Raw genomic sequence first — 26,312 nt, forward strand, 5'->3', positions numbered from 1 at the left:
TTTCTTATTATTAATTAATTAATATATTATATATATGACTAGGGGGGCATAAGAGTTTTAGAGCAACTTAACTGCTCTCTTTTCTCACAAATAGAGGTAAATAAAACGAAATTGTACGATCTGTATGATCTCGTTGAAGTGATAAGTTGCATGTGATAAACCAATAGTCTATTCTCTTCACTCAGATTAATGCGATCCCAAACACTTGATCTGCTCATTATTCCGAGGTTGAATTAACGTTGCTTGAGGGTTTCTCAATTGTCGGGCATGGATTTGTTTCTATTTCTGTCCTCGGCATGTTATTATTTAATGTTCTTTTGAATCGATAGGGATAGGAGGGATCTAAATTCCGGATCTGAACTTAGAGAACCATCTATGCCATTGTGTAATTCATTCAACTGTTGCGTTACTATCCTTGCGAAACTCAAAAAGCATTTGATCTGCTAGTATTTTGCGTTTTTGAACAATCAAAATATCGAATTGATGGGTCATCCGTCGTACATTCCTTGTTTGACGGCCCATGATTTCTTCTTATTCCCTAAGATCAAAAATAAATTGCGAGCTCAACGTTTTACTACACCTGAAGAAGTGGTTGATGCGTTCAAATCACATGTTTTGGAATGGGATGGAATGATTCGACAATTGGTTCAAAAGTGTATTAACCTTAATAGGGAATATTTTGGAAAACAAGAAAGATATATCCAATTATAAATATTTGTTTTTATTTATCTATTTGAAATTAAAGTAGCAACCTTCGTAACATTTTATGTAATTCCGAAAATTTTGAATTGCCAATACTGCTAGAAAAACTAAAAGAGGAGTAGGTGTTGTAATGAAATAAGTGAAACGCCTGAGCTAAAATTTTTTGCATAAAGTAAGAGGTTTTCTTATTGAAAAAAATTACGCTCCAGTTTTCTGACTAAATGATGTTGACTCTGAGAATTTGAGTGATCGAATGCATTGAATTCTCGTTATAACTAGTTTCGTGTTTATCTAGACCTACTTTCAAATTTCGTCAATTTAAATATTAGTGTACAATCGCTGTATTTCTAAACGGACCGTCATCAAAGTAGAATCATAGTTAGCAAGGTCAGCAGGCCGTCAGATATTAAAATATGGTAAATAGTAAATTAATATATTAAAATATTTAATGGGAACTCCCATTATACAATTTTATTACATTACCTTGCAAAATTATAAATCAGAAAAAATTAAATTAGAATATTCGAGAAATGAAAAATGAATACTGCATAACATTTTTTTCTCTATACCTTGTTTTGTTAATTTTTTTAATAGCGTTCATCGGCGTAGTTAGCCTCAGTATATATATATATATATATATATATATATATATATATATATATATATATATATATATATATATCAAAGAAGGAAAAGGCATGAGATAAATATTCACCAAATATTCGTGAAATTTAGGCAGGTCTTTGATTCAATTGACACTTGATAAACTAAATGTTATCATGAACAAGTTCGAAAAACCAGGAAAGTTGATACGACTAGTTAAATTCCAGATAACTAGAGACCATGTTATCCAATAAAGTTATAGAATACATCATGAGAACAACCACATTGAATTCCATAGTTATAGATAATCGCAAATAGCAGGATACGCAGATGACATCTATGTAATGGGAAGATCACTACTAACGGTTAAAGGCAAAGACAAAAACTGCATGAAAGAACATAATTATCACGAGAAAATGATAAATAACATATTGGAGGAAAGTATATAAAAATACTATAATCAATTAAGAAACGAAAAGAAACTAAACATTAAGACATAAAACATTTTTTTTGTCATATGTACAGACTTTCCCAATCACTATCGAATTATTTATGATATTAGTATAAGTCATAAAGTACATTGTACATTATTCAAATATTTTACTGAACTGAAATCTAAAACACCAAAAAACAAAAGAAGTGATATTATATATCCAGTACCTTATAATGATTGTGTTACATAAGGCAGGCATCTCAGAATTTATAAAATAGATTAAAAGGTCATCAATACGCAAATAAAACTGCATTAACCATTAAATTTAAAAAAAACATACATTAAAATATAAAGATTAAAAAATTTTTGAAATCAAATCAAATACACAAAACATAGAAATTTTAGAAATTGTTCGCATTCATAGAAACGGAAAGATGAAAAGACCTAAAATTTATAAATCCATTTAAAAAATTTTAATGCAACTACGAATTTAATTGATGGTTGCTACATATTTTTAAGATGTACAAATTAAGGAAAAATTAGTTTTTGTTGTTGAAACAGATTTCTATTTTGATCTCATTTTTATGTTGATATTCATGATGTAGGTGATCTATTGATTAATATAATTACGTAAATTGTCAATATCAAGTCATATTTTGATAAAGACCGAAGTAAGTCGAAACGTCATATTTTTACCTGTTTTTTAAAACTGATTTCCTATGAAAAAAAGACAAAAAACATATAAAAAGTAAGAAGTAAAAAAAGAAAATTTTATCAACAAAATGCTTCAGAATGTTACAATAGATGATAATTTGGAAACAGTAACAGATGAAGAGATGTTTAAGATCTATAATAATGTACGGTTGTGAAACGTGGGTCTTAACACTAAAAATCTGAGATAATATTAATTAATACCTTTGAAAGACAGATATTAGGGAAAATATATGGCTCGAAATGTCAGAGATGAAGATCCAGATATAATCATAAGTAATAGCAAAAATACAAGGAACTATAGATCTCGGAATTTGTTAGAGTACGGGTACTACGATGGGAAAACCATATCGTGCGAATGGTTAAGCAGAGAATGCGGAGAAATGATCTTAAATCCAGTCATATTCCAAGGAGAAGTGGCAGGAAGAAGTCGCAGAAGACGCAATCAGTTTTCTAAAGATACCTAATTGAAAGAGTAGCGCTGGGAAGGAACATCTGGGGATGACAAGGCCTCAGGGGCATGAGCACTATAGAAGAAAAAGAATATAATTACAGAAAAAAGAAATAAGAACTACCTAATAATTTAAATAAATAATAAAATAATTTAATATAGTGATGTGGCATCATTATACCTTTCGCTGTCAAGGAAACAACTCTAAATAGAAACTTCATTTGCATTCTGTTGCTAAAATTAATTTGCACTCCGTCACTAAAACCTAATTTTTGTGACCATCGTTTTTACTTGTGTATTTCGCTTATATCTGAATTTAGAAGACAAGAAATGAAAACATAGTTTATTTTATTTATCATAAAATGTAATCGAAATTTTTCTAATTCTTCTATAACTATAATTTTATTTGGAAAATCAAGATATGACCTTATACAATAAGTTGTGGTACCAAGGATATTTTACTTAGTAGAAAAAGAGGACTTTGGAAAAGAAGAACTAACCAGTAACTGAAGTATATTTATAAATACCGATCAGTAACAATTGAGTGAAATAGTTGGGGCATATGAAAAGAATGCCGCAATATAAAAATACAAAAAGGGTCATTGAAGAAGAGGAAGGTGGAAGAAAAAATGGTTGGATGCAGTCTTGGAAGATATTGGATGGTTAGAACCGAACTGGAGTACAAAAGTTTAGAATCGTAACCAGAGAAATTGAAAAAGCCGTTGAAGAGCGATAAGAAAAGAAAAATATTACATGAACCTAAAGGTTTGCATAACTTTGTATATATATATATATATATATATATATATATATATATATATATATATATATATATATATATGTATAGAAAAGGCTATAAGTTAAAAAACATTAGATTCATATTCACATTCTATCATAAGTAATATTATTGCAACATATACAGCCACACGCCATCTACTGACGCAAGTTTTGTTATGATTAACTTGTACAATTTTATTTACGAACCTTTATCCGATCCGAGACACGTCACATTATTAATATTATAGTAATAACAAAAATTATAAAAACAACGTAAACTTTGATAAAATTAAAGGAATATTATTTTTATTAGTCTTGACCGGGTCAATTATCCTGAAAATAATGAAATTCATTAGGCATTACCAATTTGAGCTCTTGCAGGTGTAACAACTTGGTTTTAGTGAATTATACAGGTTCAATTCGTTTTAGTCTTTCTGGTAAATCTATTAGTTCTTCATAAAAATCAAGTTTTACTTTAATGATATTCGGTGGATAACAGTTTATCACACTTGTATCTGTTATTGTTGATTCATTTTTCTTCGACCAGGTCTTATAGCATTATATCGTGAAGGTTGTGCATAGTTACAAAAATAATCGTAATTAATATGGCTTCGTATGGTGTTGGCTTTTCACATAATAAATACATATCTACTGGGGAGTTTATTTTTTAATTTTCTTTCGATACAAGCATGAACAGAATCCATCGCAATCTGGGTACGATTTATTTCTGATATATTAAAAATCCATGAAGCAAACTATAATTATCAGTGCATTTGCCATAACGTTATTTCGATTTTGAGATGCGCACCCATCATAGATTATTATAATTAACCTTTTTCTGCAGGAAAGCATTTGTTTCAGATATAAAATATGAAACTAAAGTTGTTGCCACTAAGTAACTTTTCTGAGTAACTGATCCTCAGAGAATCATAATTTGATTAATATGGACAGCTAGCTTTGTTTCGTGAGAGAAAGAGTTAGCATGGGTAAATGGTGCCAGCTTAACCGCCTGGAGATCTACCTCTATTAATATTATTTCCTTTCTTATTACATTTTCTATGTTCTTACGTTTTTCTTTTCCATCTTTCTCGTTCTTATCTTCGTGCTTTTTCTACTACTTTTCCTGTAGATTTCTCATTTGCCATTATCTTATCTTAGTGTTGAATAAATAAATATTTCTGGTGCCCTTTACGTCACTAAACTTTTTGCGACTGAAACTTGGTTCGATTAAGTAACGTTTCTAAACATCTTCGATAGATTGGAAAACAACTGGATCTAAATAGGGTTTAGATTTGGATCTATTGTAGTGAGAAGGCATTTCAACTGATCCAACAAAAAAGTTGAGAAATCTTGCTGGCATTCCATAAGAGCTTTCTTTCAACCATGATTAGATCATTCTGTAGCAGATTCCCAAAGTTGATAATTTTCTTGTCCAATAAACGAAATATACATTAACGTGAAATAACCTCTTGGAGTCACTATCAGTTTTATTTCTTGGTTTACTCATTTTAGTCACATATCTACTCACAAACGCTTTGCCGTATCCAGTTAGTCCCCAAAATCATCGCTTGATTGTCTCTCTGTAAAATATTGAAATTTCGTTTCTTTGAATTAATACAGACAGTATCGGTTTCATTTTTCGTACATTCCTCGGTGCATCTTCATCCAATAGTGGAACCAACTTTCTTTCGTCTTTTCCTTTCGTCATTCATATAGTGATTATTTGGGTCGATTACAATAACAGTTTCGTTTTCCATGTCTATAGAAGAGTCTAAAATGTCATGGGTGTTAGTTGTTAAATAGGACATGGAACTGTCACATTCATTTTGTTTAAGAGTGGAAGGAGAGTCCGTAAGAATTATTTTTTGTATTTCCCAAATAAACATAATCTCGCCTTAAATTTTCGGAACTAGTATCATACTTTGACTCCTGCTGTAATGTGAGAACTTCTTTTAGTAGAGGAGTGTAATCTGGTGAATAAGGAGAGTGTTCTAGTAATTCAAACCATAAATCACGAATTTTTTGCATGGCAACATGATATGTGTTCAGGGGCATTGTCCTGCAAAAACAAAACACTTTTGGATAGCTTTCCGCGTCTTTTCTCTTTAGATTTTCCCGTAGAGTGGTCAGTATTGTCGTATAGTAATCTCCAGTTATTGTTCTATCCTTATCCAAAAAATCATTCATGATTACTCAATGGCAATTCCAAAAAACTGAAGCACGAACTTTTCCAGCAGATTTTTGGACACGAAACTTCTTAGGGCTTGGAGAACCAGAGTGTCGTCATTCCATCGATTGTTGCTTTCTTTTTGGTTCGTAGAAATGTAACCTAGTCTCATCTATAGTAATAATTCGGTTTAAAAAGTCTACATCGTTTTCAAATCGAGCACAGATCGAACGCGATGCTTATATTCTTCCACGCTTTTGGTCAACATTCAAACATTTGGGGATCCATTTTGCAGCAATTTTTCTCATGTCCAAAATGACATGCTTCAGATATCCGTTTTAGCCCATTTTAGATGCATCGATATTTTCGGGAACTGACACAGAAACTGGCCTTTCCGATCGGTCATCATCTTCAATGGAAAATTTACCTCTTTTGAAGCTTAGAGTCCAATTTTCTACTGTCGCATATGAAGGATATTGATCACCAAGGGTATTAAGCATATTTCGTAAATCTGCTCACCTCTTAACCCTTGTAAATACAGGTACTTGATGATGGCTCGATACTCCAATTTTTCGATTTTCACAATTTCGGTGGACATATTTTTTCTTTTAATTTATTGCGTAACTCTGGTTTACTTTTTTGACATCAAACTTCACACCAACACTTCTAATAATTTATTGTTCGTTGCTATGGTATCGCAATATTTTGTTCATGCATGGAACTGGTCTAGGCTAACTAGATATCAATACATCCTCGTATTATTCATTTCATATTTCTTGAACAGTCTCTCGGATTGCTTCGGAATTTCTTATTGGGACGAACCTATAATATACCTACAGCATCACATTAGTCATCGATAACAAGAAAGTGCATTTCTCAAGACATTCTTTACTTATTACTAACAAATCTTTGTTACAAGAAATAGAAAAAAAGTTGATAATTAAAACACGATTCATTTCGCAATTGTCCATTAAAAATAGTACATAAATTAACCGTCATTAATAATGTTATTCAACTTTTATGGCGAAACAGGAAGAATGATAGTATCTTGTGAGTTATACAAATAAAACGCGATATCAAAAACAAGGAAAGTTTTTCTCTTTATTTGTGTTATTCATTTTTATCTCACAGACGTCAAACTAGGTTGGTAGGTAATTAGAATTAGAGATTTGTTGTGACACAGTTGTTGTTTTTATAGATTCTATGATATGAAGAATGTCATAATAGAATTGGTGACTTGGAATGCTTGGGTATTGGTCATTTCGTCGCGAAGGACAGTTGGGTGTCTCTCCAAGAATAACAAGGCATACAAATTAAGGAGAACAAAAGTATATCTACCTATCTTATCAAAAACTTTCTTCACATTGCACATTATGTAAGTGACATTGTGAAGTGCGCATACAAATATAAAGAAACAGGTAGTGGAATTAGGTACAGATGGAGAAGAAAAGGAACTTGAAAAGCTTCAATTTGTGTCGATAAATTAGAGACGAAGAGTTAGTTGTGAAATAAATTTGATTATGCGTTGAGATTTTCTCACTAAAACTTCAGCCATTTCAAACGCTTAGTTTCAGTTCGATAATCCTATCAATGAGTCATTGTGAAGATTTTGCTAAAAATGAGAAAAATTAGTATCGAGATACGCCTACAAAATTAACTGAGGAGTTAGGCACTGTGTAACCTAACCTAACCAAGCCATGATTTACGACCGTAAAATTTTGAGCAACTGAATTCAAACGTGACCGTATCGGCTTGACTGACGACTAACATTCGAAAACTGCAACAACTAGCGATATCATGGAAACAGTTCTCCAACTGGTACTGCTGGACGACCTTCAAAAGAATGCTTTAGGTTTTCCAATACCGAGATTTGGAGGTCCCGAAATATCGGGATTCCGATTTATTTTAAGTATTCTTCGGGATTAAATTTTGCTGGGTACGTCAAGGTTTCAAGATCAACGCTCCGCCCCTGCGTCTCAAGATGCTGCTTGATGCCTGCAAAAAAAATCAAAGATGTATGAATATACTTTTTTAAACGGAACAAATAAGATGTTGAATTTTGGATTAGTACGTATTTTTGTTTCTATACCGGCCAAAAAATATATTAATTATAAATATTAATTTAATACTTGCTTCGGATATTGTTGCGATAAATACTGATGAAAGCACAAAGTTATGTCAAAAATCGCTTGCTTAACAAAGGCTTAACATCAACTATGAGCAACAGATGCTCTTTATTGCAAAAAAACGACAACTGATAGGATAACCTCCAGCAACCTAGTATCTAATTCTTATTTGGATTCAAAAGACAAAGTGGCAAGGATACTGACATTCCGCGGGATAATATACATTAGAATTTAAGTTGCAAAAACTTGTTTCGGCAAGAAATTAGCATTATGCCTAATAAAAATAATTAACCAGAGACGGATAGATTCATCAGAAACATTGCTTTACCTTCATTATTTAAATACGTTAAATAAAATTTTTTAAGGATTTTAAGTCTCGATAACGATATTTTATTAAATATTTTAAAGAAATATAACTGACAGTTATGATTAGAACAGTATGTCACAGCAATTACAAAAAACTCTCTCAGTTGAATCAACCATGTTGGTAAACGAGGGATGTATGGAGAAAAGGTGTTTAATTATTTGCTGTAAATTGCACCCACAAGTGTAGAACCTGAGAAAGATGTCATTCACTACATTAAATCCTATAGCATTTCTGAGAGGTTACTTTCAACAAAAATAAATATGTTTAATATAAGAGAAAGTTATTGATGGAGTTACATATTATCTGTTATTTTCTGTGATGTTATCTTCTCTCTGTTCTCTTTTTTGTGCTAAAGAACGTTTCTTATGCCGGAAAAAACGTTTGTTACGTTACTATGACTTTTATGTGATTATTTTTCGAAAATTTTTTAAAAATGCAATGATTTTTTTGTCGACAGGATTAAAAGTTCATTATGTTAGTTATAATATTATTTGTTTATGTTGTGATTGTTTTCGAATTCCGAATTCCTATCTTAAAAATATCTGAATGAAATGCCAATCTTCGAATTGGGACCCTACTTTGGACCAATAACTCATTTGAATAGACCTGATGTAAGTAAAATAAGTCTGATTTTTGCGACAATTAATTAATGTAGATAAAACATGGATCCACTACTACACTCCTGAAATGAAAAAATAATAAAGATGAGGACTTCATCGGTCGGAAAAGTGTTTGGAAGGTATTTTGGGATAGTCATGGGATTGTGTTCATCGACTATCTTCTAAAAGTTAAAACAATAATAGCAGAATATCATGCATCATTGTTTAATAAGGTAAAGGGAGAAATTGTAAAAACGACCGCATTCGAAGTAGCAGAAAGTGCTTTTCAATCAGGACAATGCACCTATTCACAGTTCGTTGATCGCTATGATATGACCCCCAGTGATTTTTTCCTGTTTCCCGACCTAAAGCTCTATTTTCAGTAGAGATTTTTATTAGACGAGAAATTTACCGTATGTAAACGCATATTTTGAGAAAAAAGGGTTTTTAATGCCCGATCATCGCTGGAAATAGTATATAGATTTTAAAATGTCTGTTTCTTTGTTAGGTCGGGAATTTTTCAGCCAACCCTCGTATTTTCTCTATATTTAGTTTCTTTACTTCTGTTTGCATAGTGCTGGACTGGTATGTATGCTATAGTCTATTTTTATTACTGATGAAAGTAATGAAATGAAGAAGCATTCGTAATTTTGACAGGTCCGAACCTTTTTTATTGTTCTGTACACATTATGGTTATAAAAGACTAATAGAAAATTTAAAACTTTTATTAGCTCAGGTACATTCATTTTAGTTTTAGATTAGTAGGTATAACAGGACGCTATTTTTTGTGCTTCTATTCTATTTTCTGCTAAACTTGTGTTTGTATAAGAGACTAGTATCTCTCTATATATTATTTCAGTATGATAAATTTTTTATTAAATAATATTAAATAATTGGAAACACGTAAAACGTTCAAATGTCTTCTCTTTTTATATGCCAAAAGCTACAAATTGTCCATACAGCTCACGTTTCAAAAACATATTTAAACCACGCACGTTTCGAATTTCAATGAAACAAAATAATATGCATTTATTTTTAGAGAAAGTACGAGCTATATGAAAATTACCGGCGTTAATTAATTAGAATAAAATGGTGTCATGGATATTGAGGTAGTTACGTTACAACATTAATCGTTAACTCTATAAACGCTACATCATCACTTATCGGTAACATTTTGTTTGTTGAAAAATTTGGTAGGGAGGGAGATAACACAAGATTGTAAAAATACCAACAATCTTTAGAAATGCACTGGCGCCATCTTTAGTTGCCAACACCCGATAACGTGACGTTCAGTAAATAACTATTTTTAATTATTCATTATATAATTTATATTTATTTTAATAGTGTGTATAAAGCATGACTGTTGTAAACTTCGAGTTTGAAGTATGGAACGCCGCAATTATTTCGGAATCTCATTACGAATTTCATTTAACACATCAAAACGAACTATAAATTGACTTTATTCAAACCTTGCGTTATTAAACCTATTCCTGTCAGTTATTGGATGTAGGTGGTAAATTTTGGTGTCTGAAGACGAAAAATTGGTTATCGAAACACGCGAGTGAGTGTAGAAATCAGTATGTTAGTATCTCTTAAATCAATATGTGGAAGAAAAATGGAAAAGTATTAAAACATATCTACTGGAAGCAGCGGAAAAACAATTAGAAATGGTAGAAACGGAACTAACAAAAGAGTGTTACAATGTAGAATGTTAACAAGATGTGAAAATAAAGGCAAGATTGAAATGGTTCAATGAAAATAAGTAGAAGGAAGAATGCAATGAAACAATTTGAAAAACAAAAAGAGATTGGATTGAAGACAAAATAGGAAATATTGCGAAAGATTTAATAATAACATAAATGCGTTTCATAGGAGAATAAAACGAGACTTATAAATGGAAAACAAGAAGAATTTAAATTAACAGCGGGGAAATGGTAGAAAATTTGAAAAAATTTAGCATTTTCAACTATTTACGGAAAATATAGAATGGATACTAGATGTCAGTATGAATAACACCAACGGGTACAGAAATTCCAACTTATATTACATTCAAATAGCCACTAATACTGTTGAAATTAATTCAATTCAAAACATGTTGGAATGCATTATCAGAGATGTTCCCTATATCTATCTCGATTTGAGGTTTTTAACACTTACTTAAAACAATGTATTTACCTTATTAGTAATGTTTTATTCTTGATATTTAGCATAAATGAATAATTCTGTGAGGTAATAAAGAAAATCGTGTAAAGTTTATCGGGTATAGATCCGTGCCTAAAATTGTACAAGTTAATTTCACACTTAAAAATTCATTAAACCACAATTATCATTCGAATTATGAACATAACTAACTCTTAATATTAGATATCACTTTTTTACTGCCCATATTACTTCTATAGTTCGCCGCGTATTTTTAATATTCATCTCACTGCTCTACTGTGAGTTCCTGCCTTGCAATAACTCTAGAACGTTGTGGAAACTCCTTTCTAATTACAGTTAACTTCTTTAAGAATCATCTGGAAGAATAGTTCAAAAACGGTTACCCAATAATAGATGGCCACCCAATACTCAATTTATTAAATATTAAAACAGTTGAAAGAATAACAAAACATAAGTTACAACAGCTCCTTAGATTTAGTATAATTTTCTGTAATACAGAGTGTAACCCTACGCTAACATCTCTAAAATGTTTCTATGGCATTCGCTTATGATTAAAGTCATGTTGATTCTTTCTTGAAGAGAATATTGTTTCTTATTTAAAAAAATCGCTGCAAAGTATTATCGTTAGAAAGAAAATAAAGAAAAATTAAATTATCTGTTTAGACCTAAGTTCTTTTTGAATAAAATGACAAAAGCTCAGATATAAACAACGATTCACTACATTTAAGAAATTTATTAAACGACTTAATGAAAAATTATGCATTAATAAGAAAAATACAGTATGTAAGTAAAGTGATCTTCAATATTCGAACATACTATTATAAAATAATAAAATACCACAATATCTCAAGAACGGCAAAGCCTAGGTATAAGAGGCCTTATTTAAAGTTAACAAAATTATCCATGTAAGATCGAAAAATGTGATCGAATACATGGCATTCCATTAAAACAAACGTTTGTTCGATTTGTTTATACATTTTTGGGACGTCCTGTATGCCTGGAAATAATTTTAGATGGTTATGCAGAAATAATTTTGACAAATGTTACCGTTTACCCGCTGGAGCCTGTATGTTATAGTAGGATTTTGCAATGTATATTATCATACAGTTTGTCTGTTTCAAAATTGGGCAGAATGAAACCTAGCCGTACCTGGATTACTGCGTTTAATGTAGAAATACGAAAATTTTATAGTATTTAAATGTATAGTTTAGAAATTATGTCTAAGCATGAGTCTTATTTTTTCACTCATTTCCGATAAGTTGCGTTAATTTTTGATAAACCTGTATAATATATGCAGAGTCCTTGATTAATTCACCATTTGAAAAACAAGTTTCTAACGTCAAATCTTCCAAGTTGTCTTTTTCCGCAAAATTCAAGATCAACATATAATCTAAGAAAACAAAAATTGTTATTGAATTGGTGTTTATTTGATATGTACAATTAATTACTTTAACCTCGATACCTTATTGTCTGTTTATAAAGTTAACTAAAAAACATCAGTTTTTTGTTATTGTGAATAATCCGTATATACGTTCACTTCGTGTAAATTAAGATATAATTATATAGATTATCTGGCAATATACGAGGGTTGTCCAAAAGTTTCGATTCTAGCAAAGAAACAAAGCAAAGACATTATTTCCATAATCATTTTTATTTCTCAAGCTAGTGTATTTTTAAGTCTATATATTTAGTCTAACGATGTTGTAATCTTTTTAAGCATAATCGCTGCGTTTCTTCCCTCAATAAGCGTTGTAAGTGATACTTCCAGATTAGGAAAAAGAAAAAGTAGTTGGGGTCAGAACTGGTGAATGCGGTGGGTGGACCAACAATTCGAAGGGCAATTCGTAAATTTTAAGCATGGCAATCACAGAAGTGTGAAAAGATGCGTTATCTTGAAGAAAAAGCACTTTCTTTCTCTTTAAAATACGGTTGCATTTTTGCCCTTTATCTTATCGAACAATGATACGTCGTACCCTTCTTTATTTGAAGGAGCTTTCTGGAGTTAGTCCATGAACACAATCCCATGACTATCCCAAAAAACGGTGGCCATTACTTTTCCAACCGATGAAACCATCTTGGCCTTTTTCGGGACAAGTTCGCCCTCTCCAGTCCTCCTCCAGTTTTCATTTCTTGAGTATAGAGTATAGCAAAGTGAATAGATGCAAAAAAACGGATTTTGTTTAAATCCCTTCAGTAACGCTCGGGTAATGCTAATTTGGATGCGATTCTCGTCCAAAGTAAGCAAATGCGGGACCTAACTCGCAGATAATTCTTTAGTCAGTATATAGAAAATGCATTCTTTTCATATACTGAGAGTTTGTCATATTTGTCTAAATGTAATCCGACTGTCTTGAGTTTGAGTTCAGCTGCCAAAAATTTAACGATCATTAATCTTGGTGCAGGGTCTTCCTACATAGTGTCTAACACTTTTTTCATTTTCATACATAAACAATATTAGTTGCTACGAGGGTATAAACTAGAATTTTTAAATAAATGCGCGAAAAATTTAGAATCGTAAAAATGGCTGCACTGGTTGTTAGACTGGTCCGTTACGATGTAGCGGATACAGCCAAGACCGCGTAATCTCTCTTTTTAGTGAACTTATAACCATGAAGAGGAGGAGGATGTATCAGTTGAATGATTCGAAAAAATAATTTTTTTCTCTAATATATCGAAAATATTGTTGGACATGATAAAAAATCTTGTGAAAGCAACAGCCCTTAATATTAATATTAACCCAAGTAGCACACAGTTTACTCTTTTATTACCAAATTGTTTCGTAAATATCATATAACTGCTGTGTGAGAAACATTATAGGTTTTTAAGGGTAATTTGGAATACGTATTAGCTTATTGTACCTTTTGGTGATCGATGTATGTTTTATAAACGTTTATACCACCTGATTGCCAAGCTTTCATGAAACAACTTTATTATTGTTGTTTAGGAGCTCAAGAAAAACGTTTAAGTTATATGATAGGTCCACACGAGTACCGTTGTTCGCAACGTTTATACACAGAAACTGCTTCTGTTTTCAAGAGATCTATAAGAATTTTTATATCGTCTATACAACTGTTTTTATAATCTTTTAACTTTATACGACATTTTACATTTTCTTTCAGTTGATCGATTCATAATACGTCAATAAAATGAGCAGAATGTGATGTCTTTGTAATATTGGCACTCATATTGATTATAGAAAGACCGTATCTCAAAAAGAAGTTGTAGCAGTGTCATTTGAGTCTCCTTACGAAACTATTATTTAAGAAAATTACTAAAATAAAATAATAATGAGTTGCATTAGATCGTCACGTTGTCTAAGAGTTATTTTTAGGTAGAGAACACATATTTTTCCACAGCAAAGTAATTCTGAATGATGGTACAATAAAACTAGTTGTGCTACTTACGAAGATATTCCGCATGATAAATTTGAATATCCCGTATGATTACTTTGAGTTTAGAATTTTATAACTCTTTAATGTTTCATCAAAAAGGCTAGACCAAATCATTCTCTCATATATGTATAAGAAATTGAAATTTATCACGCGGAGTATATTAATATTAAGGGCTGTCGCATTCACAGGAGTTTTTTACATCTTTTCCAATAATAATTTGGATATTTTTAAGAAAAAAAATTCGACTCAAGTTTATGATTTTCCGAAAAGACCGAGAACTGGTGAAAAACATGCCACATGCACGGCGCCTCAATAAATTTTACCGATGAGAACTTCAGCGCTTAGAAAAACTCTTTTTGGATGACCGACGCAGTACTGTACGCAATAAGGCTGCAAAATTGGGCATCAGCGTAGATAGTATTGAGCAAATAATGCATGAATAGCTTGGTTACCGTAAAATTTTAACCAGATGAGTGCCAAAATTTCTGATTTTTGAGCAGAAATTCACACGCTGGGAAGTTTACACACGCCTCCGCGAATTAGGTTAGGAAACACTGGAACGCCCTACCATTTATTTGGTCAATTGAAAGAGGCACTTGGCGGACAGCGATTCGGACTAAATGCAGAGGTAAAATCCGTGCGTGTAGAGTGTGACGGACGCTATCTAGGAATACTATAAAAAAATTCAGCTCTGTAACTTAATAATAAAAATTTTTATAGCAAAATTCCGGTTTATGTTTGAACTACCTTCGTACAATGTCTCTACAAACGACTCACGGCCAAAGATAAATTGGATTTATATCGAACGTAATAACAGCAAACGTTGTGGCAATGGTATTTTTTAAAGCTCTTACGCATATCCATTATTTTTATTAGTCGAGCGCTACAACAAATTTATGAATCTGCCTTTATTGCAGTCACACAAGGCTGATCTTTATATTGTGTTTTGGCAAATATATTTTATTCGACCACGACATTGTATTTTTCTCTTCAGAAATGTCTAATGAATAGTGATGTGAGACTAAATCTGTGACTGGTGATTTTAACGAATTTGCTTCTAGCTTCTATCCTTAAACAACTTTAGTTGATATATTTTATAAAAATGAAACAATTGTTCCACATCAATTGTTAACTAAAAAAAATATTTTCTGTATCATCTAAGCATTATCTTTGAGTCAAATATTATGTTATCATCTAGTCGGCTCTATCTACTCCTAACATATGAACATGTAAGCCAAAACACAAAGCAGGATGTAATTTTTCATATCCTCTTTTTGGGGTAATCTCTATCATCTTATATTTTTATGCTTATTACTCTTACATCCTGATGGTCCTTCCAGTTAGTTATTATAAACTTTTCTTTATGCTATCAAATTGCATGTCTTCTTTAACTAAATTAGGAAGTTTTTTTGATTCCATCTTCTATTTGCTCGAAAAATACCAATTATTCCAATATTCTGGGAAAGTAAATATTCAGCAAGAGATGCGCTCGTATCGAAATAGTATTTGACCTTTTCTCAAATAACCATTAGTTGTTGAATCTTTTTACTAATATTTTGGAAAATATTTCAGACCCATTAATTACTAAAATATTCATCTGTTATTATTGCTTTATGTGATATAATTTTTATTTTTTATTTTCGTTTTCTTCAAATCTACTTCATCTAGAAATAATGCGTAATAATCTCATGTTATTGCTCAAGCTTTTTTTGTTCCTAATGTTCGTCGTCAGTCAAACTGATACCCCACGTTTCAATTCAGCCGCTTAAAATTTTACGATTTTCAATGGTTCATAATCAACATACACAATGTCTTTTTTTATTTGCCTATGCATATTACCTATCAAAATCTAATATTTAATGGCAAATCGATATTAAATTTTTACATTTTTCAGGAAAAACTATTTAATTATACGATTGTCTAACAAAAACTATATGTCCGAAATAGTCGTAATTTTAATGAGAATCGCTCGATGCATGTGTTCAGATGGAAACGTTTTAGGTAACCCTCGTATTACCAGCGTATTATATCTATTTCGCTGCACTTCTATTATTTTTTTCAGTGCCACGTTTTCCTCTTCTATGAAATTTAGTTCGAAAGTTTTTTTCATTTTCTTTCGAAATGTCGAAAGATTGAATTTCTATCAATAATTTCTTGTCGACTCCGAATGTATTCTATGTAAATATTTTTTGTGTTACCATTAATAAAGTAGATATTTTATTTGATTCAATAGGATTAATTAAATATTAATAACACCTAGTAATGAGTATCCTCGATACAGAAAATTAAATCGCATTGAATGTAAAAAAATTTTATTTTACTAAAACAAATGAAGCATTGACCCTTGTTAATGAAAACTGAAACACCAGCATTTTTAAAAAAAATGGTGTCAAATGACTCCGTAGTTATATCTGTTCAATTCAATAAACAATAAGTACATAAAGACTATTTGTTTAGTATGTGAAAGTTAATTGTATGAGTATATGTGAAATAATATAGTTTTTACGTGAAAAATATTTAAAACCCACAAAGCATTTCTATAATTATGAAAAAACCACCATGTTTTGGATTGTTGCTGTTGTTTGCTTAACTGGATTAATAATACTTGTAAGTAATTATGATATTCATTAAATATTTCCATCCACTACTTAGAACATTACTTATATATAATTATATATTATCAAGATCTACACAAAAATCGTGAAAATCTAGAATTCAATATAGAACAAGCACACCTTCTCCAAAAAATTTAACATAATAATCAAGATTCTCATATCACCATGAAGTTACACACACCTATCTTTTCCATCTTCACCATCCAAACAGGATTCGACGAATTCTTTAAAAATGCGGGATGCCGCAAGAAGTTAACTACACCTAAAATCCACAAGAAACCGCTTCAATTATACTGGAAAAATTAGACTTCTCCCAATCTCCCTGAAGACTCTAAAATTCCGATTCATATTATCACCATTACCGAGAAATAGCCTATTAACCTTTCGCTCTTATTCACAACAGCAATATAACAAGCATACGACATGTGGCTTGACACTAATTCTGTAAAACTTTTTATTTTGAATACATCCATTTTTACTTGTCACTTTCAACATATACCACTTCTCTATCACTAAAATGCTCCATGCAAACCTTGTTTAACATAGTGCTGGATGAATTAAACACCAACCCCAAATATTTTCTTAATTTTCATTTAAAATAGGCAGGGTGGCGTACGCGTACAACCTACTTAAACCTTGTGGTTTCCATTTAGGCATATTTTTGTTAATAACGTAGACACAAGCTAATGACATCACCAAGTCAATGATCCGCATACCAAATTTTGTGTGGTCATAAATTTCAAAATGTCAACCAATAACAGCAGAAGAGTATTTTAGAAAGATTGTAGATTTTTTATTAATTAGTGAGCAACAGACAAATATTGTGTTTTGGAAAAGTTAATCCATAATGCATTGGGAGTATTCTGACTTCTGACATGAATAATAATTGATTAGATATCGCTTTCATCCTTACCCAGCTTCTGCCTTTTAAAATCCTATCGTTGTTGCTCCGAATTTGGTGTTCAAAAAATGCAACTCCAATATTAAAGACTTTCGAAATACACTATTTAGCGGAAAATTTTATATCAGAACACACCGTATTTTCACTCAAATTTCCATTATCCACTCCCCAACATATTTTTATTTATTGAATTGTTGAAGCAATTCCAAACTGAGACTTGTATAAAAATTAAAAGTTTAACAGAAAAAGTGAGAATTCTAAATCTTGCAGTACACGCACAAAAATACTACGTGCTAACATAAACACATATAACTTATGAAATTCCGAGGATACATTTTATAAAATGTGTATTTTATATATATATATATATATATATATATATATATATATATATATATATATATATATATATATATATATGTTTCAAAATAAATATATAAATTTTTGAATATATTATGTATGCATCATTAGAAATTTCTGTTCTAAATATAAAAGTGGTTGGGTAAAACTTTCCAATGAAATAACAAAATAAATGTGTAAAAAGTGAATGAAACAAATGCTGGTAGAAAAATTGAGACAATTAATAAAAAACAATAATAATATGGTTTTGAATTTATGAGAAAAAACTACATAAATTAAATATTTGAAACTTGAATTTAATAAGTAGAAACACTTGTTTAGTTTTAATGAAAAGATTTTCAGTATCTGTCTTACAATTAGCGTCATAGACTTCAAAATCATAAAGAAGCATGTAATTTATTTATCGAAACACATTTTAAAACACCTCCAATTACTAGAAGTATTGTAATGAAACGAGAATGTGATAAGTACTTTAAAATCTGGCACTCGGCACGCTCAAAGAATTCTTCTTTGGGTAGGAATCACTAGGGAAAGATTTATTGCTCCTTATTTCTTTCGAATATAATAGCTGAGCATTATTTGGAACATATGCGTATAGTAGTGTTTTTTGACCTAATTGCAGCATTTTCGGATCCAAATAATACTGAAAAATTGGATCCCAGTATTTGGTCCCCACAAGATGATGTACTACGACATTATGGTCTTAATTTTGGAAGGTTTATGGATAATCAGTTTGAAAGAAGATGGATTAGAAGACGTCTATTAATGAAGAGGCTTCCTAGGTTACCTTATCTTACCCCCCCTTGAATTTTTTCTACCTGAGCACTTAAAATGTCGGGTCTACGTTAATCGATCAGCCAATTTAGACTTAATGGAACGAATTAGACATAAAATGAGCAAATCGGGTCTACCATCAAGTTGACATATATGTCAGATAGTGAACGGATACAGTTGAACAATTCCTGTAAGAAATAGTTTCCGTATAATTGACTGTTTAATTAATATAAATAAATAAATTGAGTTTATTTTTTGGATTTTATTAATTTTCTTATTTCTCTTTCTTATGTGACCCTCTTCTTAAATTTTTTCCTCATAAAGCATATAAGCAGCTTTATCAAATAATGTAAAATAACATAGCTTTTTATTTAAATAATTATCGATGTCTTAATATTGACACATTTGACGTTTTCTTTTTTGACTTATGTCAAAAGCCGCGGAATAAAACAAACTGTGACACTCTTTTTATATTTTTTTTTAAAAGGAACATTATACGTTTTATGAATTGTGTGAAGTGCGTGGAGTGAACTTTTTCAACGAGTACGTAAAAGTACTTCAGGCACGGGTATACAATATTTCATCTACGACCACATTAAAAAATACTTTTCTTTATATTTATTACATATCGCAGTCTTAATTCTAGCAACTCTCAAATAGAAAATTTTACAGAAGAGTCTCATCAAGATATAAAATTGCTTCTGATTAGGACATTATGTGAATCCGATAGTTGAACGGAAAGAGTACAAAATAATTTGTTGAAAACAAAATTATAAACATATATTTGTGGCAAAAATTTTACAACTTAAGTTACATAATCTAACATAAAAACTGATTTTAATTACTCAAATTAATATTTACAGTGAAATTTGGACAATTGTGTATATTATTAATTATTAGATTTGGTCATTTTTTTCTTCCCCTGTAAGCTCGCTACTCAAAAATTGTGAAGTTATAGTTTCTATTTTTGAGGTTAAAGGTGAACCAGTGTCGAGAAAATCAACAAATGTCGATTTGGGCTCTGGCTCCTCCAGAGCTGAGTTCTGCTCAGGACGTATCTTCGAATTCTTGGCTTTCGACATTAAAAATTTTTTTTATATTGTTGAAAGAATTTTCGATGTAGCCATCTGCGGTATCTACTTAAATATCTAACCCCGAATCGACGAATAGGGAAGCAGGCAGAACAGTGACCTGTGCAGTCCTTTGGGTTGAGCAACTCTAAATATTTTGCTATAATGAATGAAATCTTTCCAATCTGGTTAATACCAACAGGTTGTTTGGTACATTTATTCTTGCGATATACCAAAAATAAACGCTTATTATTTACTTTTGTAAATATCTAGGAAACTGGGTTTATAGCTCTTTGATTGTCGTTTTATGAACGTAATGAGCTTATGAAATTTACTTATATCAATGTTTGAATTTAAATTTATGTTCTTCAACATTGAATAATGGGACCATAAAATTGAAAATTTCCATTTACATTCGCTTGACTTTTCCAAGAAATATGCAGGTTTTATATTACATTGCAAGCAATTTTTGCAATTTTAGGAGAAGTGTAATCAGATTCTTCTTCCGTGTTTATTTAGCCTAACAATCAGTTTTTTATCAATCAAACCTTTGACAGAACACAGAACACACAATTGTCTAAGGTAACTTGATAATTATACAAATAAAAAAATGTGTGTAATGACTATCCCATTTAAAAAGCTTTTTATACTCCAGACCTTTCTATAAAGCATAACACTTGAGGATAAAAATCTAGATTTCTGGTAAAATAGCATTTATGCCATTACTTATTCCCGCTGCCTCTATCCATTTGAACATGGTTATGGTAAAATTGAAAAATAACAGTTTTTGTTACTAGTATCACATCAGGAGGTCAAATATTGCCTTAAAGGGAATTTTGATTAGAAAGTACTATTGCTTTTTATTCCTACCATCAAGAACAAAGATTCTAAATTTGAAACTATCGTTATACAGGGTGTTTCAAAAAAGGTAACTAAGTTTGGAAGTTGATACATCCCACAAATTTGTTTTTATATCTGACTCTCATAGAGGGAGCTAGTTGCACGGCTCAAGTGAGCTTGAGCAACATCAAATTTCACACATCAAAAGGTACTATTGGCAAAACTTGATACATCTATACCGTTTTTGGAGAATTTTGTTTAGAAAAATATAAAGCAATAACCGATATTGGTATAAAGTAATAATTATTATAGTTATAAATTAAAAAGAAAATCACAAGGGGGAAATTAAAATGAAAAATATAGAATAAAATTCAATCAAACTGTCTAAAGAATTCATTAAACTTTAAATGGTTGGGCATCAGCTATGAGATCGTTAAAGTTGAATTCAGTGTCCCAATTCTTGTGCATCAATTTACCTCTATAGCATAAAATTTTGTACAAGATATCACTGAACTTCAGCCAAAAGATTAAAATTGCATAACCGTGGAGGCTAACGAATCGGAGCTTTCGTATCTCTACCAATCTCTTGATCAAGAAAATTGTTAATTAACCAGTCACGACATCTTATATCAAAGTGCGAAGCATAAGAAACAGATCTTCGCTAGTTTACCGTTGAATTTTCTCATATTTTGAATAAGTCGTTGTTTGAAAAAAAGGTATCATTTAAATATCCAGGTACAATGTGATAACTTATTTTGTTACCTGAAGTTGCTGTCACAATATTAACTTTGGACTTATACATTCTTATCACACCAGTAGTATGCATTTGTCGCATTTGGATTAGATTGAGGGCTACACTTTCTCGTATTATTTTACAAAAATACACTCTAACCTACATATCGTTTAGTTAGAGCTCTTACTTGTAATGATAAGGATGTAGCTGTACCAAGTATCTTCCAAGTACTTGAAGAAGACGTATTTATTTGTGTTGCCATATTCCTTACCATAACTGTTGGATCTTGTTCAACTAATTTGAAAGGATGTGTTCTTTATTAATTTTTCTTGTTGTTCTTGGCCTACTATATTAATTTTTTTTTTGGTTTCACATTCCCATTTCGACAACTTGGTGACTGAACTTTTCTGCCTAATAGCTACCCTCGAGTTTCTAAAACATTCACCTAAGGTTAATAACATGTCGGTGTTTAAATATTTTATTACATTACAACAATATCTAACTTTACAAATAACAATATTTCAAAAATCCTATTCATTTACTGTCATAATTATCAATATGTGAAAGTTTTCTATGCAAACTTGTGGAAAATCAAGATATATCGAATGAATTTTTGTGGATCTTGACAATAAAGGAAAGCAATGAATCCCAGTTTTTTAACATGTACCCGTTTTATCCCTAAGATTCCATTTGCACGACAAAATACTTTTTATCCACATGTATACTAATTAGTGATTAATAATTCCAAAATTTCTAACTCAAAATATTCCGAACACAGTACCCAGTTACAAATTTTACCAAGAAAAACTTTTTTGTGTAAAATTGAATGCTGTTGAAATTTTGATTAATAAATCTAGTTTTAAAAAAGTTATCTTCATTCCTACTTGGTACGAACCGTGTATTTTAGCTTCAATTATAAAAACAATTTCATAGGCTGTGTGAACTTTCGAAACATATTCGTATAAAACATCATTATAATGTTACCAATAGATTCGGCAAAACTATAAAAAATGGATATAAGTTCATTTTCTTCAACCCCCTTTTTGTTAAATACGCATGGCGTTATGAAAGTTTGTTACTAACTAAAACTATTTTTTAGTTTTATATCTATCATAGAGACGGCGATACCTTTTTTAAAACAACCTGTACAACAACGCATATTTCTTCTACAAATAATTGATTTTCTATACAACCGAATTTAAACATTTAAAATTTTAATTGGTTATGCTATTGTACAAAACGTTATTGTTAAATTAGTCGTTAGGCTAATGAACAGTTATTTGGAATTACATGAAATAGAGTCAAATAGTAGCTCTATAGATGTTTTTGTAGGGGATCTTAATTAACAACATATTTTATGCCAAAATGAAATATAAAACTGTTTCTGTAATATAGAATTCAATTTTCTGGGTACCATCTACATAACGTGTAATACTCCTTCAACATTTGACAATAATTTTGAAATTAAAATATTTTCAATCATTGATATCTCCGAAGTGAGTGATAGCAGATTGCCACAAGGTTTTTGTTTTTTGGACTTGATATGTGTTGTTTTCCAACTTTCAATCGAATTTTAGTATATATCGGATCTTAGACATTCGAGACTATTTTTATAAAACTAATAAATGCATCGATATAAATAGAAGCGCCTACGCATGTTTCCAAGACACTATTATAACAGATATTTCGTGGGAATAAAAATTAGAGTATTCAAAATGTCCTTTGTTTTCACGAATAGTCGATCCTTCTAAAGAAACCATAAATTTCCAAAACGGTTCGGGATCTCTATGAAGTCATTAAAGTGACGTTTTCTATCTCCCAATTCTTTACGTGAATATACCTCTGTAGTATAAATTTCACCTTAATATATGACTAAACTTTTTCCAACGGATAAAAATCGCATGACCGAAGGGCCAGTGAATCAGAGCTTCTACACCTCGACCAGTTACGACCTCTCCTATCAAAGTTCGATGAAGCTTCATCGTGCATAAAAAATAGATCTTTTCTCGTTTAGCGTTGAATATTATGATATTTCGAATTTCTAGGTAGAATGTGTCCAGGAGCATCGACATAGAGAAGAGAGTGAAACATGTCATTTTATAATTTCTTTAATGACCTAGACAACAAGCACTTGTGACCAGGAATTCGCACGAAATCGGAGAATCAATCTCCCAAAAACCACAGTAGTTTGGTACAGTAGTACGACAGAACGAATAATGCTTGTAATCTTTTCGTAGTAGCTTCAATTCCCAATTTAATAGCCCATGCACAGAAAATTAATAAATGTTTTGAAAGAAGTACAGTTAAATTTAAATAAAATCAAATATTATCCACATTATATTTGCAATGAAAAAATCAAATTATAAACAGACATAGATATACTACTAATTTCACTAAGATAGAATTATATATAATCTTGGCCTGGTCATAAGGTCTGAGAATTGAATGAAATTTTAGTGGATCTCTCCAAAGAAAATATTGTAATGTTTTTCTTATTTATGTCAACAATTTTTAGTATAAAATTGGTGAGGAGAATTGACATGACTATGACATTAAACTGCTTACAACTCCCTCCGGTTGCTGGAAGCTCATTATATATACTGCATTACATTCTAGAATCTGCGATTCCTGGAAATCTCTAATTTTTGCTATAAACAAACAAAAATACTTTGTTAGGAATCGTCTCTATAAAAACAGATCACAAAACCATAAACGATTAAGTAGGTCACAAAAAATACAAACGAATAACCGCAACAAAAACTAATAACCGGCGCATCCACCAAACTAGTTTAAATTAACATTTGAACAGGACCGGCTTCACGGGCGGCTTAATAACAATAAATTAAAAAGGAACGTTTCATTCTCCAAATCTTATTAATTAGGCTCATTTGACCAATTCATTGACTTGCACATGAAAGTGTTAATTTTTCGCAGGTTGAGGCTAAAAATTCTCTCTAATGTGCATGAAACCACGAATTTTATACTCGAAATACAAACAAAATTTTTTCTACAATTATGAATACATCCAATACATCTTGACGTCGTTTTTTGTTCCAATACGTTATCGCTTATAAACAACTGTTTTCTTCAAAAAACGTCTCGTTGACTGTAAATCTGCCTCTGTCTCAGAAGCATGTATAGAAGATAATTTGAATAACGATATTGAGATTTCCAATAAACAAAATATTAAATCAACAATTATTTTTCAAACAAATTAAAATATCTGAAAAAATTGTGGAATCAACTTTTCAAGAAATATCGTGTCATTTTTGAAAAGCAGCAACATGAAACAAAATTTATGTTGGAAGTAATTGCTGAAACTTAAGTATAAATTATTATTCCAATAAATGAAATTGTTTCACGATGAATAATCAATTAACAATTGACTCTGTTAAAAATAAATCCTTCAAAATAGTATTCCATGTTTATTTTGTTAAATATTTTGGTAGTGAAAAAATTTCTTGCCACGTTGAAATAAATTAATATTTTCTATTTTCTGAAAAATCTTCATAACGACTCACATATACGATCAAACAGAAACTCAGAGTCGAAAATGGCTAAAACTTTGGTAAGAATCTCCCAACGCATACGCAAATATTTTCACAACTTTTCAAGCAAAGCTCGTATTTAGTATTTATTAATTATATATTTATATTGCAAACTAGGAATCTTTGTAAGTGTACATTAGTCCAATTTTTAAAACCAAAGTTAATTAATTTTTTGTTAGATATCAATTCATTTTTAGAAACAAGGTTTAAAAATCGACTTATTTTTTAACTATAATTATGTTACAATAATTGTAGGTATAAAAGGCAATCTCTCACAAATTTGAAACCAAATCGATTGAGTTCTGCAACTTATGTTAAAGAATGCCTGTTTAAGATATGTATTCGAAAAGTAGTTCTAGAGGGGCTATAATTCTCACTATTGCTGTTATCCGTCGCAGTCATTGAGCTGTATAATAATATTTTGGTGCTAGTACAGTTTAGATTGAATCTGGTCTGAATACATATACGCTAAAATGGAGGCAATTATGTAACTTTTTTGTTTATGGCTTTCATTTTAATGAATCTGTTTATTGACTTCACTGTATATAATGAATAATTCTTTTACTTTGTTGATGTATTCTATCTATAGATTATGGTATAGTTTGGTTTGGATTTTTGCGGAAGCCAAATTTAATTTGTATATGTACAAAATCCTTATCTTTTCCTTTATTGACTTGACATTGATGATACTGATTTATTAAAAATAATTATATGGTTTTTTTAGATTAAACCACTTCCTTATTTGTGAATTTAATTGCGATAGAATTTTGATTACAAACCCATGAGATTGATCAGATAGATTTAACATTTTAGAGTTCGATACTACCCAGCTGTGTTTACCAACGTTTTTATTACTTCGCTGTTGTTAGCTTGGTATGTATTAGTCAAAAGTCAATGACATTTTTAGAAATTTTTCCGTTCAGGTCTAATATTTGAGTGACGTTTGTGGACGGTCTACGTGAGTATAAGTTCTTTCGCTGTTA

General features: G+C 30.7%; 1 protein-coding gene across 2 annotated transcripts in view; it reads left to right on the forward strand.

Moving 5' to 3' along the window:
* LOC130900321 (protein fem-1 homolog CG6966) overlaps positions 1-26,312 on the forward strand; it is a 131,158-nt gene that overhangs the window by 35,114 nt on the left and 69,732 nt on the right. The window contains exon 1 of one of the 2 annotated variants that reach the window (XM_057810847.1): positions 16,944-17,095. The exons of the other annotated variant lie outside the window; for it this stretch is intronic. Within the exon in view, the coding sequence (XP_057666830.1) occupies positions 17,048-17,095 (48 nt within the window). The 5' untranslated portion in view covers positions 16,944-17,047. Of the gene's footprint in view, positions 1-16,943; positions 17,096-26,312 lie in introns of those variants that run through there. 2 annotated transcript variants of the gene reach the window in all.

Source organism: Diorhabda carinulata, chromosome 12 (assembly GCF_026250575.1).
Source record: "Diorhabda carinulata isolate Delta chromosome 12, icDioCari1.1, whole genome shotgun sequence".
NCBI lineage: Eukaryota > Metazoa > Arthropoda > Insecta > Coleoptera > Chrysomelidae > Diorhabda > Diorhabda carinulata.